Here is a 16,652-nt window from a genome sequence, read left to right on the forward strand (position 1 = left end):
TTTATCTTGGTCATTGCCCAACTATACCTTCCTGTGACTAAAGGGCAGGGGGTTGCATGTGGGGAGGTTGCCACCACTGCTTGAGCCCTAGAACCTATTTGTTGAGAAATTAAGGGCTGCAGGGTCTTACCTGGGGGTTCCGAGAGTTGGACATCACCTGGCAGAGGTGGGACAGGGCGGAGGGCTGTTTGAGGGCCTCTTTCAGCTGAATTGTAGCCTAGGAGAGAGAAACCCAAAATGAGATGGGGGGTGGGGGTGGGGATGAAGCCTCTCCCAGCAGAACTCACTTTTATTTTCAAAGCCTCCCTGCACGGAGTCCAGTAGCACCTTTAAAACTAAGATGCATCTGACGAAGAGAGCTGTGATTCTCAAAAGCTTATGCTACAAATAAGTTAGTTAGTCTTAAAGGTGCTACTGGACTCTTTACTATTTTGCAACTACAGACTAACATGGCTGACTCCTCTGGATCCCTCCGTAGAAACTACTGGCTTTAGCCCTCCTACAGCATACACGTTCAGTGCACCTACTCATAAGTTACCAGCATTCACGACATGTGAATGTAACAGGTCCATGACAAATGGAAGCCAGTTACCAACACATTTTTTAAAACTGCCACAGCTCCCAGACTAGAAGCCCTGCGGCACATATGCAGTTGACTGAATTTGCCCTCACAACCACCCTTTGAAGTCAGCCCCCTTAGGAGTTGCCATTTTACAGATGGGGCAACCAAGGCCAGAATTGTGGCACAATATTTTATCAGAGGGGGAGAACATCTGGACAAGACACTTCTGCATTTATTATTTATTTTATTTACAGCAGTTATAGTGTGTCTTCGTTGCTGAGACTGAGGGCCAATTACAATTTTTTTTAAAAAAATGAACAGCAGACACCACCAATAAACAACACAGTAGGACTGGAATGATTATTGTCACTGTTTATTTATAGTCTGCCTTTCTCACTGAGCTCTAAGGTGGATTGCATATGGCAAGTGAATACAATATAATCAGTAGCTGGGACGTTCACAGCAAATATAAAATATAACTAACAGGTGGGACATTAAATGAAAACAGATACAATAGGGTACGGTCCACACACAAATTTGAAAACTAGCATAAAGCTGAGCACATAGATGAAACCTTCCTGAATTAAAGCTTAATTAATATGCCATCTTTAGCAATGCTGAACTACTCAGTAGGAGACAGATCAAGATGTGTAGCCATGTTTTTGACTGTACCAGTAGAGAAGAGTAGGAGTCCAGGAACACCTATAAGACTAATGAAATCTGTGGTAGGGTATGAGCTTTTGTGAGTCAAAGCTCACTTCTTCAGCTAATACCCTGTCACAAATTTTGTTAGTCTTATAGGTGCTACTGGACTCTTGCTCTTCTCTACTACCCAGTAGGAGCATATCTGCATCAACAGAACCCAATCTGGTCTAAAACAATGCAATTTTTTTTAAAAAGCAAGGCAGTAAAATCTGTACCCCCCTGCCTTACCCGTTCCCCACAACTCTCTAAAATGCCACCCCCTAAGAATCCCCAGTCTACAACTCCCCCTTCCTTCCCTGCCCTCCACAGCTTCTCTTCCCCCTTCAAAAAGAGTCCAGTAGCACCTTTAAGACTAACCAATTTTATTGTAGCATAAGCTTTCGAGAATCAAGTTCTCTTCGTCAGATGCCTGATACAGAGACTGGTCAAATACAGAAGAGCAGGAGAGAGACTAACACGGCTAACTCCTCTGCATCTCTTCCCCCTTCAGTTCTCCTCCCCCCACCCATGAATTGCTAGGGCCTCCCCCGCCCCCCAAACCTCCTGCCCCTCTACCTGTTGGATGATGGCATTGTCAGGCTGCAGTAAGTCTGAAAGCGTTTTTTCTAACTCCTCAGTTGCCATTGTGCAAAAAAAGAGGGGGGGGGAAGTATCTGACACGAGAAATAAGGAGAAAGGAATAAGGGGAGAAGCGCCCCTCTGAAGGGGGGGAGAGAAGGTTCCAGCAGGGCCTGAGGGGAGGGGAGGAGGCCTGGGCCAGCGCCCCAAAGAGTGGGGCAGACGGGGCGGCTCAGCCCCTGCGGAGCGGCCAGGGAGGGGAGCAGCAGTTGCTTAGAACCGTGTCAACTCCCAGCACGTGTGGAGCAGACGAGGCGCCGCTTCCTGGGGCTAGAGCGGCGTGCGTCTCCGGCCTCGCGCGCCACCTGCTGCTCAGAGGGACTCATTGCAGCCAAGAGGATTCCCCCGCCCCGTGGCTCTGGGTTAGGGTTGCCAGATCCAGATTGGGAAATTCCTGGAGATTCTCCACAGGCTGTGTAATGATTCCAAGTAAATGGCTGGGTGTGTCTTTAAATGCTTGGTTTGAGCTAGGTGAAGAGTGGGGGTGAAAGAGAGGGATGAGTGAGTGATACGATTGGTTGATGACTGAGAGTGCAGGCGGAGTGAATGCAGTTTGAGACTGAGCCAAACTACAAGTGACGTCTTACACAGGTTGGACACTAGTTGGCTTCCCTCAAGTTTTGATGGGAAATGTAGGAGTCCTGGTTTTACAGCTTGGTTCTCCATTACAGCTGCAAGACCAGGATGCCTACATTTCCCATCAAAACTTGAGGGAAGCCGACTAGTGTCCAACCTGTGTAAGACGTCACCTGTAGTTTGGCTCTGACAGTGCAGGGAGAAAGGTTTCAGTCAGAAGAAAGCAGGCTGGCTGTGTGCTGCCTGAGTATATTGAAATATTCATGAAAGAAATATAACCTGTGTGGAACCTGAACTGAGCCCGTTTGTGAAAGGACACTCAGTCAGGGAAAGAGAGGCCAGCTGTGTGCTGCCTGAGCAGGTTTCATATTTCTGTGAATGAGAGTCAGAAGAAAACAGGCAAGTTGTGCGCAGCCTGAGTAACTTTAAGCACATCTGTGAGAAATACTGAGTTAAAGAAAGAGGCTAACTGTAAGCCTTAGAAGAGATCTGTGTGAATGAGAGTAAATGAAGTAACTTTAAGAACCGAGAACTACATTTATGAAACCGATACACTTCATGACTAAATAAAAGTTTATTTTTGTTTTGTTATATCCCAGTGTAGCTGTCATTGCTATATCCTATTCCTATCCTCAGGGCCACATAGAACCACGAAGGAGCCTGACGCTTAGGAACGTTACCAAAGGGAAAACTTAAATAAAATATATTGGAATATAATATTCCTGGTGGCAGCTAACTATCCAGAGGGTGTTAAGGGAAAGATTAAAAGAAATATCTACTCAAAGAAAGTAAAGGTCATAGGCTGGTTTGGCAAGGGATCCTGGAGGTGTTTCACCATCTTCTGGGCACAGAGGAGGGGTCACTGGGGCAGTTGGGGGGGTATTTGTGAATTTCCTGCATTGTGCAGTTTGGTGTAGTGGTTAAGGGCGCAGGACTCTAATCTGGAGAGCCGAGTTTGATTCCCCACTCCCACTTGAAGCCAGCTGGGTGACCTTGGGCCAGTCACAGCTTCTCAGAGCTCTCTCAGCCCCACCTACCTCACAGGGTGTTTTGTTGTGGGGATAATAATAACATACTTTGTAAACCGCTCTGAGTGGGTGTTAAGTCATCCTGAAGGGCAGTATATAAATTGAATGTTATTATTATTATTATTTGGAGGATGGAGTCTGGAGAGGGCAGACTTTGGGGAGGGGCCTCAGCAAGGTATAATGCCATAGAGTCCGTCCTCCAAAGCAGCCATTTTCTCCAGGGGAAGTGATCTCTGTCACCTGGAGATCAGTTGTCATTCCGGAAGATCTCCAGCCACCACCTGGAGGCTGGCAACCCGACTCTGGGTTGCCAAACCTCCAGGTGACAGAGTTGCAAGGGGATCTTTAACAAACGACTGAGAATAGTGTCTGTGGATTTTTGCCAGCAAACCTTCCAGAGGATGTGTTTATTGTTTTCGAGGAGATAACTGAAGATATTTACTGTACTTTTGTAATTGGTCAGTTTATATTTCTTATTTATTTTATTTACATCATTTATAGTCCGCCTTTCGCAGTGAGACTTAAGGCGGATTACACAGCATGAGATTAGTACAGTCAGTATCAAGGACATTTCCATACTGTATCGAGGACTTTTCCATAAACAATGCCGTAGGGTAAATAGATACAAGTTTACAAAAACATAGCATTAGCAAGGATCCAAAACAGAGTTGAAGAAATGCTGAAACAGAACATAATCAGTTCTAGGAATGACATTAGATATGAAGCACAGGTCGTATATAGGAGTACATATTTAAAGCAAAAGATAATATGTAAGGCAACATAGTGGTGAAGTCTATGGTCCCTTACTATAGTGTGTCATTTACCTTCTTTTAACAAGAGTTTTAACAATTAAGGTTGATATTGACACATATATATGGGGCGGGGGGGGGACAAGCATGTCTGACCTGGCTGCTTGGATCCATGCTACAGTAACATCAAGACTTGACTATTGTAATATACTATACATAGGTCTCCCATCTAAGTTAACTAGGAGACTCCGGTTGGTACAAAACACTGCCGCTCGGCTGTCATCAGGAGCACGCAGGAGCACGAATATCACTCCCATCCTGCAGTCACTCCACTGACTACCCATTAGTTACTGTGCTCAGTTCAAGGTATTGGTTATCACTTACAAAGCTCTTCACAGCCTTGGTCGGGCATACCTACGGGACCGCCTCCCTCCCTATGCTCCTCCACAGCAGCTTCGCTCATCTGAACAGGCACCAGGGCAAAACCGACAGCAGCCTGTACATGGGCTTTCTCTGTGGTGGCCCCTACCCTGTGGAACGGCCTACTTGAGGAGGTCAGGAGAGCCCCCACTCTCCTGGCTTCCCACAAACGATGCAAAACCAAATTATTCAAAAAGGCTTTTTACTCAGATACAAGGGCTGTATTATAGGGAGGGGGTCTCAGATGCTTCACTAATGAGTTAGGAACCATAGACCTCACCGCTATGTTGCCTTACATACTATCTGTTGCTTTAAATATGTGCTCCTATGAACTACTTGTACTTCACATTGCCTAATGTCAGTCCTAGAACTGTTTATGCTCTGCTTCAGCATCTCTTCAACTCTGTATTGGATTCTTGCTGATGTTATATCTTTCTAAACTTGCAGTTCTTTACCCTATGGCATTGTTTATGGACATGTCCTTGATACTTAAATGTTCAAATCTCACACCTTGTAATCTCCCTTGAGTCTCAGTGAGAAAGGCGGACTGTAAATGACATAAAATTGTCATTTAAAAATAAAATTGTTTGTGGGTTATAAATGTTTGTTATTTCACATGCAATATATGAACACTAGCTAGATTTATACTTAAGGATCCACAGTTGTATTTAGTTGTTCTGTTAACCTCTAGGTGGTGGCTGGAGACCTCCCAGAATTACAACTGATCTCCAGAGTACAGAGCTCAGTTCCCCTGGAGAAAAATGACTGCTTTGGATGGTGGACCACTGAGCCCCGTGGCGCAGAGTGGTAAGCTGCAGTACTGCATCCCAAGCTCTGCTCACGACCTGAGTTCGATCCTGCCAGAAGCCGGGTTCAGGTAGCTGTCTCAAGGTTGACTCAGCCTTCCATCCTTCCGGAGGTCGGTAAAATGAGTACCCAGTTTCCTGGGGGTAAAGTGTAGATGACTCGGGAAGGCAATGGCAAACCACCCCATAAAAAGTCTGCCAAAAAAATGTCATGATGCGACTTGACCCATGGGTCAGTAACGGCTCGGTGCTTGCAGGGGGGGGGGGATGGTAGACTCTGTGGTATTATACCATGTCCTCCCCAGGGCTCCACCCCCAAATCTCCAGGAATTTCACAACCCAGAGTTGGCAACCCTACGGGGCTCAGCAAGCTGTGCCGTGTGCTTGGCTACAAAACGCTGTAACAGCTTTGTATTATATTGATTCCAACCTACCTAGATCCTGGTAGGGTTGCCAGCTCCCCTGGAGATTTGGGGGAGGGGGGAGCATGAAGAGGGTGGGTTTGGGGAGACGAGGGACCTCAGTGAGGTATGATGGGGTGGATAAGGGCTACTGCAGCTACTCAGTTGCAAACAGCTCTGCATATGCTCAGAGGCACTGTCTCTATTCCTTCATAAATTCAGGCCTGAGCATCAAAACAAGTTCTGGAGGAAAGTGAAAATAATCTTTTGATTTCAAGTCAACTTGTTTATACAGTTTATTAAATCCATGTTGATTTAATGGCAAGTTTCATTAGGATTGAGAGATAAAATGTTCCTATTATAAATATTTTGTATACCTGAAATTCACATCTTAAATGTTACGTTTATCACATTTCAGATGGTCCTCGTAATGTGTTGTGTGTTATGTGCCGTCAAGTCGCCTCCGACCTCTGGCGACCCTGTGAATGAAAGACCTCCAGAACATCTTATCATTAATAGACTTGCTCAGATCCTGCAAACTGGAGGGCCTGGCTTCTTTTATTGAGTCCAGCCCTCTCGTTTTAGGTCTTCCTCTTTTTATTTTATTCGATTTGTATTCCGCCCTCCCTGCACCAGCAGGCTCAGGGCATATTTTCCTACTGCCTTCCACTTTTCCTAGCATTATTGACTTTTGCAAATGTTTTTTTCTGGATTTTTGTCCCCCTTCCCTTTTTTCCTGTTGTATCACTATTTTCTTTTCTTTTTTAAACTAATTTAAAAAATAATCTCTGGGATACAGATATGGTTACTATCAAGCCCTTTGTGTTCAGACTTGCCCGCACCATCCAGGCTACCTCTGGGCCAGTGTTTGATTTCTAAACTGCCAGGGCTTGGCGCTCCAGCCCCTCTTCCTTCTCCCCGTTTGGTTGCTTTAAGTGATGGAGGCATTTTGTGCATGGCCAAAGGCGACCTTGTTTTTATAAACACTTTGTGTTCCAGGCTGCCAGCAAACCCCTAAGGCTGCCTCCAAGGCCCCAGTGAGGTTTTGAAACAGGGCTTCTGTTCTTCTGGCAGGCGATCCCGGGGTTGCCCCACCCCCGGCTTCAGCCTCCATCTTTAATATGGTAAAGAGTCCAGGAGCACCTTTAACACTAACCGATTTTATTGTAGCGTAAGCTTTTGAGAACCACAGCTCTCTTCATCATGCATCTGATGAAGAGAGCTATGGTTCTCGAAAGCTTATGCTACAATAAAGTTGGTTAGTCTCGGGGCTTTTTTTCAGCTGGAACGCAGTGGAACAGAGTTCCGGCACCTCTTGAAAATGGTTACATGGTCGGTGGCCCTGCCCCCTGATCTCCAGACAGAGGGGAGTTTAGATTGCCCTCCACGCCGCTGGAGCAGCGTGGAGGGCAATCTAAACTCCCCTCTGTCTGGAGATCAGGGGGCGGGGCCACCGGCCATGTGACCATTTTCGCTGAGGGCAATTTAAACTTTAAAAAACTCCCCCCTTGTTCCAGCTGACCCAAAGTGACGTCATTGTGCGGTCCTGAGTTCTACCACCTCTTTTCCCAGAAAAAAAGCCCTGGTTAGTCTTACAGGTGCTACTAGACTCTTTACTATTTTGCAACTACAGACTAACATGGCTAACATGGATCTGACCATCTGCAATATGGAGACATTACTTTTGGCCTACTTTACAGGAATGCTGTAAGCATTACTGCCAGAATGCGGGCAACATTTGGCGAGGGGATATGGCTCGGAATGCCGAAGGTCCCGGATTCACGCCATGGCACCTCCAGCTATAAAAATAAGGCGGCAGGTGATGTGAAAGACCCCTTCCTGAGACCCCGGGAAGCCCCTGCGTCTGAGTAAAGAAAGCTGACCGTGATGGCCCAAGAATTTCATTCAGCAGAAGGCAGCTTCGTATGTGACCAACCTGTTTCGATCACTCTGAAAGCATTATGGAAAGTTGCGAACAAGGTGGCAGCCCCACCCTGAGCCTATTTACTCAGACCATAAGACACAAAGAGGTCAATAAGAGTTATTTATTCAAGGTGCCTGCAGGACTGCAGCTGTAAAGAGAATAGAAATGCAAAGAACGCATCCCACAACCGGCGAGGCTGCACGGAGCTTTTCTGAGAGATACTCAAAATACCTCTGAAGGGGGGGGGGTGGCGGTTTGGACAGGAAGCAGAAGGCAGGGTGCCAAGAGGCTCAGAAGCAACAGCTTGGCCTTCTTTGTAACAGAGCTGGGAAGTGGAGAAGCTGTTTGCATCACGGAACCAAGTTCAGATTTGCAGCCGCTTGGAGGAAGCTGGCTGGTCCATTAGGAAGCAACTACTTAACGGCCAGAAACGTCTTCTTCGGTGTAAGCAAAAGCTGAGATGAGCAGGAGGTGGGATTCTACACCCACTGAATTCCTGTGACACACAACACTTCCCCCTCCCCCAGTAAAAAATAGTTGAGGGGCAAAAAGGGAGGCAGGAAGCAATTATCTTTGAGATACACTCAGACTGAATTTAGGGGGGTTTTATTAATAAAAGTTGCATTTCAAGATCTGTAAAAAAAAAAAGAAACCATTGGAACAACAAAAACAAAAATCAAATTAAAAAAAAAAGACCCAACTTCATTTCTTGCTAATATACAGAATTCATTATATATATATTTTTCCATAGATAATTCTAGGCATTTTCTCCATCCACATGGGAACGGAGGAGTCAGCTTATCTCCTTCCAGTGTTAGGCACCAGGCACAGAGGAGAGAGCGTGTCAGCAACGCCGGAATTCCAGGGACACCGTTCCCCACTCCCTTCACCAGGCCATTGTGGGCCAGCTAGCAAATCCACTTCAGAGATCTACCGGAGAGATCCAACCTTTGAAGGCAGCTGGCCAACCACAGCTAACAGTGAAATGCTAAGCAGAGTTACTCCAGTCTAAGCCCATTGATTTCAATGGGCTTAGACTGGAGTAACTCTGCTTAGGATTTCACGGTAACTCTCCTACCTCCGACTTGCATTAAGAGGACACCTACTGGTGCAGGGAAACTTGTCTCGGCCCCGTAGAGAAAACCTTTTCTGGACACTTCTCTCTCCCACCACGTCCTTAGACAAGGATCGTTTTCACTCTCTGTCCCAAGGAAGGCATTGGGTCAAGGAAGGATTCAGGGAGTGTAGCCCAGAGCTGGCAAAGTCTCCCCCAAACCTGGAACCCTTTAGAGGGAAGCCCCAAGGAACAGCGTGGTGTTAGCTGTTGGGCCACTTGGTGTCTGTGAGGCCAGCTCTGCTGGACCTTTCGTCAGTTAGGGAGTTTTTTCCTGGTTACCTAGGTTGGGTGACCAACCCCAGCTACTGCGTAAGGACTCTGAAGGAAATAACTAAGGCGTGGGGAGCAGGGCTTCACAGTTTCTACTTGGTCAGGAAAAGGAGCAACATTGGTTCAGCAAAGATTTTCTGTTGGGAGGAAGGGGTGCCTGAGGGACAGAGCCTGGTGTCTCCTCAACTGGCCAGATATCCTAGCCAATAGAAAGAGAACCAGGACATAACGGTGCCTAGCGAGTTGGTCACAATTCAACCAGTGAGAGCAGAGTAACAAGCTTTTATCCCCAGCACCTGAGATCTTGACCAGTAAGAGTGATGAGAGAGGGGAGGAAGAAATTTGTAGCAGTGCCTAAATGGCTGGGATTTACAAGGCTCCCTGATTGGCTAGCTGTCCTGATCAAGAGGAGAGGTGAGCTAAAGGACACAATTTCCCCCACTTCCTGATGAATGATTGCCAACACCAGCAGGACAGTTCTCAAACAAACCCACCCAGCAGAAAGGTAGATCACAAAGAGCCATGTTTTCAGAGAGCTCCTGGCCAAGGTGAAGGCTGTTTCTGGCGCTATGCCTAGGCTAGCCAATCGGTGGGGAGGTACCACTTTGAGCCACGCCCATCTCAGCCAACAGGAAAGCCGAGCTTTATTGCAGACCCAGTCAAGTGGAGCGGAGAAATCGCTTAGTCCATCTTGAGGTTCACGTAGATGTAGCGGATGAACTTGAGGGAGGCAAAGAAGGAGATGGTCCCAAGCATGAGGAAGAAGACGTAGCCCGTGAGGAGCGAATAGCCAAAGAACTCCACAGTCTGCACCACGCCGGACATGTTGGAGCGCCGGGAGTAGTAGAAGACGGAGTAGAGGAAGATGAAGAGGCCGGTGGAGCCGGCGCTCAACACCGATCGCCACCACCAGCGGTAGTCCTCTCCCGAGAGCTGGAAGTAGGTGAGGGCGATGGAGATGCAGGCCCCGACGCTGAGTAGGATGGCAAAGACGAAGAAGAGGATCCCGTAGAGGGTGTATTGCTCCCGGCCCCACACCGTGGCGAAGATGTAGTAGAGTTCCACTGAGATGGCACTGCCAAGAGAGGGGGGGACATGTCAAGAGCTGCCACCCTCTCCCATCCCCACCCACCCACCCACCCACATGGGGCCCCCTTTGAAAACAGACTGGTAATTGAATTATATGGAAGCCTCTGGCAGATGTGTACCCAGGTTCCAATCCCCTATGCTGCGACGGAAGCTTCCTGAGAGACGTACTCAGCCTAACCTACCTCATATGGTTGTTGTGAAGAGAAAATGGAGGAGAAAATGATGCGAGCTACACCGAGTCCCCCATTGGGGAGATAGGCAGGACACAAAATGAACGAATTAAAAAAGTATAATAAACCTAGCTGTTCCACGCCCATTTTCAGCTCTCCCCTTTCCACTGGGCCAGACTTTATTTTAAAAAAACGGGGCAACATGGGCAGCTTGGAGACAGGAAGTTGGCGGCTCAGGAAGGCAGGAAATTGCTTCTCCTAGACAACAAGAAGTAGATGCAAAATAGTAGAGTCCAGTAGCACCTTTAAGACTAACCAACTTTATTGTAGCATGAGCTTTTGAGAACCACAGCTCTCTTCGTCAGATGCATCGTCAGCTTTCGAGAACCACAGCTCTCTTCGTCAGATGCATCGTCAGCTTTTGAGAACCACAGCTCTTTTCGTCAGATGCATCATCAGCTTTCGAGAACCACAGCTCTCTTCGTCAGATACAATAAAGTTGGTTAGTCTTAAAGGTGCTACTGGACTCTACTATTTTGTGACTGCAGACTAACACGGCTAACTCCTCTGGAAGAAGCAGATGGGGACAGGCAGGTTCCAAGAGCTACAGGACATGGAGAACACTATACAAGAAACGCCTATTCTTCCATTACAAGAGGGCAGGTAAGTCCTGTGGAGGGTACAGGAGGGGAAGTGAGGCAGCCAGCAACCCAGGAAGGGCTCCCTCTCCTTGGTGTGGGGTCTCACCTGAAGGGCAGGAAGCCCCCAATGGTCATGTGCACTAGGGTAGACTTATACCAGGGCTGGGCTGGGATCTCCCGGGCAATGTTCTTGGTGCGACACGGTGCGTCAAAGGGGCCTGCCCGGTTCTTTCCGAAGATGCCCCCGATAACTGTGAGGGGGAAGCCAACCAGGAGCCAAACGGTCAGCAGCAGCAAGATGGTGGTAGCCGGCAGCGCCTGGGTCGAGCCATTGGCCCAGTGCACTGAGTTGACGACACTCCACGTCAGGAAGAACGGCGCTGAACAGAGAGAAAGAGAGACCGACAAGTGCCAGGGTCAGCAGCAGAGCCGTGGAGGAAATACCGTTCCCACTGGAGAGCGCAAGGGTTCAGCTTCAGGGATGAGCAAACTTCAGGGATGAGCACACAGGGTCAAACTAAGCCCTTGAGAAATTCATAACAATAACAACAACAGTGCTTATATACCGCTCTTCTAAACAGATTAGTGCCTCACTTGGTGCAGCGAACAAAGTCTGTGCTGTTATCCCCACAATGCAGCTGTGGCTGAGAGGAATGGCTTACCCAACGCCTCCTGCTGAGCAGGTGGCAGTAGTGGGATTTGAACCAGCAGAGTGCTGACTCGCAGCCCAACCACGTAACTGCTATGCTATACCAGCAACACATGCATAGTTCTAGTGCTTATGAGAGCCAGTTTCTGGATCAGCTTCTCAGTGCTCTCTCAGCCCCACCCACCTCACAGGCTGATTGTTGTGAGGATAATAATAACACACTTTGTAAACCGCTCTGAGTGGGCGTTAAGTTGTCCTGAAGGGAGGTATATAAATTGAATGTTGTTACTGTTGTGACTGCCATCATGCGCTCACTTTTTCAACACTTTCCTGTGACAAGCAGCTGACAAGCAGTGCCAGAGGGACTTCCCAAAGGGAACCAGAGAGACCCACTCCTCCTCCCTTCCAAACTGTAGCAAAGGAAGCCGAAGAGCCCCTAATCTATCACGTTCCAGAAAGGATAAGGATAAGCATTATTATGACCGAAGAGGCTTACAGTCTCTCTCATTTCTAAAGATTTCAGGTGTCCCAAATTGCTTCTCTTACTCAGATATTAAAATCAAAAAGAGTCCAGTAGCACCTTTAAGACTAACCAATTTTATTGTAGCATAAGCTTTCGAGAATCAAGTTCTCTTCGTCAGATGCCTGATACGGAGACTGGTCAAATACAGAAGAGGAGGGAACTAAAGGAACTAACAACAGACCACCACTGGTTGTCACCTATAGCTCCCAGCTCAAACCCATCCAACGTATCATCAGTGAGCTACAACCCATCCTGGAAAATGATACCTCTCTCTCAGAAGCCCTGGGTGGAAGACCTTTCCTTGCCTACAGACAGCCCCCCAACCTTAAACGACTTCTCACTAACAGCCATGAATCGGCCAGCAGAGTCACCAGCACAGGTACCAGGCCCTGCAACAGACCCAGATGCCAGCTCTGCCCCTATATCTACCCAGGGAATACAATTACAGGACCCAATGGCATCAACTACACTGTCTCTGGCTCTTACAGCTGCTCATCCTCCAATGTGATATATGCCCTCATGTGCCAACAATGTCCTTCTGCTCTGTACATTGGACAAACCAGCCAACCTCTACGCAAAAGAATAAATGGACACAAATCTAACATTAGAAATGGAAACGTCCAGAAACCAGTGGGAGAACATTTCAATCTACCAGGACATTCCATCAAAGACTTAAAGGTCGCTGTAGTTCAACAGAAACCTTTCAAAAACAAAATCCAACGGGAGGCTGCTGAACTGGAATTCATATGCAAATTTGACTCTGTCAAGCTGGGACTGAATAGGGACTATGAATGGTTATCACATTATCACAGGTAACAGATTTACTTTACAGAGGCGGGGTCTGGGGGAGCTCAGTGGTACCTGGCGTGGGCTTTCGGGAACCACAGATCTCTTTGTCAGATGCATCTGGCAGGGAGAGCTGTGGTTACCGAAGGCCCATACTGCATTGGAATTGGATGGTCTAGCTGTTTGGCCTCTACAAACTAACAGGGCAAACTCCTTTGAAGCCAACTGATACACACACCAAAAGGAGATGTTTACATATACTAGCAAAGGAATGTTTTGGTTGCACCCTCCCCCTCCCCCCCTAATTGTCTCTTCTCTCTCCTCCCCTTCTTTCCCTCCTCTTCTGTATTTGACCAGTCTCTGTATCAGGCATCTGACGAAGAGAACTTGATTCTCGAAAGCTTATGCTACAATAAAATTGGTTAGTCTTAAAGGTGCTACTGGACTCTTTTTGATTTTGCACCACAGACTAACATGGCTAACTCCTCAGATATTAAATTATTCTTTCTTGTGTTATCATAGAGATTCCAGAACACAAGAGAGACTGGATAATCGCTCCACTTCATTGAGATCTTGTTCCCACAGGGCACTTATAGATGCCCTTCCTTTACCTTTCTAGAGGCTACTGAGAACATCCAGGGGATTCCAGCCTATCTCACACACAGCAGCCACACAGATGTGGGCAGAAACGCCTTGCTTCCATTGGACACCAACATCTACGCACACCAACCACCACCACACCTCTCCCAAAGAGAACCACAGCGTGGCTGACAAAATCCAGCCCCTCCTTCTCCAGTGGGGGGCTGGGTGGGGGTGCCACGAGAGTCAAAATTCTGAGTTACTGAAATCAGCAAGCAAGAATGCCTCGTTGTAAAGGCAAGAATTTTAGAACTCAAACACCAGACTGGCCGAAAAATTACTCAGATAATAACATATTCAGGCAACAGGAAAGCAGCCCCCTAACCCTGTCACATGAACAGGTGAAGCGCTTGCAGAGTTTCATTCTATCTTGTATTTTTAAAAATATTCCAAACAGCATGCACAGTTAAGAGACTTATCAATGTTGTAAGCAAGCAAGCAAGGAGAAAAATACATTTCAGCAGCTCAGAAGAAAGGCTCTGGCACGCAGACGCTATTCAAGAGGAGACAGAGAGTGCCCCAGGCCGTCAGGGCCTCAGAAGGTCCTTCGCTAAGAAAGATGGCTCCCTTTGCTTCCTGTTGGCCGTACTCCCAGAGAGCTCAGCTAGATAGGGGCCTTACCGGAGAAAAGGCTGGTGGTTAGCAGGATGTTCCAGACCCAGCGCTCACCACCAATCTGGCGGTAAAAGTTGCTGGACACATAACCGGAGATGCAGCAGGTGAGAGCATAGAGGAGGATGGCGGCGGAGTTGATAGCGCCGTGCCGGTGGACGTTGAACATGCCCAAGAGGGCCATAATAATAATGCCGGTGCCCAAGGCCAGGAACTGGCTGCCCACGCCAAGCACCGCACAGAGGAGGGTACGGCAAGGTGGGAAGCGAAAGACGTCCGTATGGATGATCTTCCACCCGTTGTCCCCTTGGTCAAAGTCATCCCCTGAAGATGAAGAAGAGGCCTCTTCATCCAGATTATAACGGGCCAGGTCATTCTTCAGGACCCGCATGAGTATAACCACCACGAAGCCCACCAGGAGGAATACGAGCACCATGGAATTGATAATGGACAGCCAATGGATCTCCAAGGTGCGAGGGAAGAAACCATCATCTCCACTGCGGCTCCCTCGCCGCTCACCTCGCTGCTCTGAGGTGGTCTCGGACCAGCGGGCGCTGTAGGTGTGGGTGACAGAGAGTGGGCCAGGACCCCGGACATCATCCAAGCTGGTCGGCTTGACGTCACGCACGCTGACGTTAGCGTAGATGATGCGGTCCCCGTTCCATTCCAGGTGGAAGTCCAAGTGGGTCCACAGCCCGATCTTGTGGCTGTGGGGCAAGAACCCGCTCTCTTCCATGTAGCCCACAAAGCCACGAAGCGGCAAGTCGTCCACCACGAATTCAAAGTAATACAGCTCCTCGATGGCCTGGCGGAGGCGCTCCACCTGCCAGAGAGAAAGACGCAGTCACAGCAGTCCCAAGGAGAGAAACTTAGAATCCATCTGCTCGGCCCACCAAATGCGCCAGCTCCATCAGCCCCAAGGAAGAGGGTACAGCACGTCTGGCTTTTATCCCCCAAGATCTAACCTACTTCTCTTCCGTATCTCCTGCATTCTACCCCAACAAACTGTAACTCACTAGAATGGAATACACGGTGAGAAATTTGACTACAAAAAGACAGTAAGAACTAGCTATAAAAAACAAAGGTCACGTTAAGGTCCGGAATACTTCCGAAGTCATGCCTCTTCTATAGTCTTCCCTCTACCTTCTGGGAAACGATTACTGAATCCAGACTTCCCGACTGAGCATACCTGCTGAGGTGAGAGGTTCATCTGGCAGAGAACCTTCTTGTCGACGTTTTCGCGGAACCGGATCTCGTACATGGACTCGGCCATGCGGTCTCCATCCAGCACCTCCCCCAAAGTGAGGCTTTTGTGGCGGATATTGTTTGGAGAGCACACCGGGAGCTGGTAGTAATGGTAGGTCTCTTGTGGATTATGGTAAGGTCCAACTTTGTTGACGTAAAGCATCACCTGGTCCCCCTGACGATAGCGAAGCTCTGAGTAGGCCACAGAGATGAGGTAAAGCAGGGAGAAGAGAGGAAGGAGGAAGGGGTGGGAGGCCATTATGGGGAGGTATCAGGGCAGAGGGGTGGGGTGGCAGATGGGCTGGGAAGAAAAGAGACTTTTTAGTGAATGTCCTCGCTCACCACACATCTACAATCTTAATCAGCATTTCCACCCAAGCTTGTTGGAGATTCCAAAACTCTTCAGCCAAGCCGCCTTCCTCAGGGCATGAAGCAAGTCTAAAGCTCTTTCACCCATGACTCCAGTAACAACACAGTTGCCGTTCCACTCTCTTAATTCCATACTCAGAAACAGGGGGCCCATTCCCACATTTATTGCTTGAGCTTAATTTAAAAAACACACAGCTAGGCCGGTCAGTCCTCTCCCATGCAGTTCTGTTTACGTCACCCTGCCGGCCACTGTTCCAACACCCATCAGCCCAGGGTTCTGCTAGCTGAGGCTAAGAGCATCGAAACCAAATCCATCCTGTATCTGTGAATCGGAAGTACTATTGGGGATATTTTCTCAAAATCCACACTCTCCCCCCAGATTCCACCAGCACCGGCCAACACCATTTCCACAATGCCAACTAGGGGTTCCTTGCCCACCTCACTTCAAGAGCCACAATGGGAATATTGTGGGGACCTTGTGGGTGGGTTGGGGGTCATCATGTTGAGCAAGGCCAAGTATTGAAGGGAATAAATTTCATGCTTGGCTGTCCCTTGTCATATGTGCAGTTTTGTATGGGTTGCCTGGTGGGGCCTAGAGATTCCTGAATTACAACTGCTCTCTGGTCTACAGCGAGGAGTTCCCCTAGAGAAAACGGCTGCTTTGCAGGGTGGACTCTGCAGCACCACACCCCTGCTGAGCTTCCGCCCCTGTAGCATAGTGAATCCCACTACTGCCACCTTTTCAGCAGGTTG

The 16,652-nt window shown here is 48.2% G+C and overlaps 2 protein-coding genes across 5 annotated transcripts in view; both read right to left on the reverse strand.

Annotated features, from left to right (window-relative positions):
• IPO4 (importin 4) overlaps positions 1-2,113 on the reverse strand; it is a 28,381-nt gene extending 26,268 nt beyond the window's left edge. For 3 of the 4 annotated variants that reach the window (XR_008598004.1, XM_054994887.1, XM_054994888.1), the window contains exons 1-2: positions 1,823-2,113; positions 131-217 (exon numbers count right to left, since the gene is read on the reverse strand). Coding sequence is in view for 2 of the 4 variants with exons in the window: in XM_054994887.1 (XP_054850862.1) it covers positions 131-217; positions 1,823-1,891 (156 nt within the window). In the remaining 2 variants the exon portion in view is untranslated. Of the gene's footprint in view, positions 1-130; positions 218-1,822 lie in introns of those variants that run through there. The other variant, XR_008598005.1, reaches the window with a different exon arrangement.
• Positions 2,114-9,464: 7,351 nt separating this feature from the next.
• TM9SF1 (transmembrane 9 superfamily member 1) overlaps positions 9,465-16,652 on the reverse strand; it is a 31,981-nt gene continuing 24,793 nt past the window's right edge. Inside the window, exons 9-12 of the mRNA XM_054994539.1 lie at positions 15,475-15,802; positions 14,295-15,108; positions 11,183-11,456; positions 9,465-10,251 (exon numbers count right to left, since the gene is read on the reverse strand). Coding sequence (XP_054850514.1) covers positions 9,858-10,251; positions 11,183-11,456; positions 14,295-15,108; positions 15,475-15,802 — 1,810 coding nt within the window. The 3' untranslated portion in view covers positions 9,465-9,857. The remainder of the gene's footprint in view (positions 10,252-11,182; positions 11,457-14,294; positions 15,109-15,474; positions 15,803-16,652) is intronic.

Source organism: Eublepharis macularius, chromosome 12 (assembly GCF_028583425.1).
Source record: "Eublepharis macularius isolate TG4126 chromosome 12, MPM_Emac_v1.0, whole genome shotgun sequence".
Classification (NCBI taxonomy): Eukaryota; Metazoa; Chordata; class Lepidosauria; order Squamata; family Eublepharidae; genus Eublepharis; species Eublepharis macularius.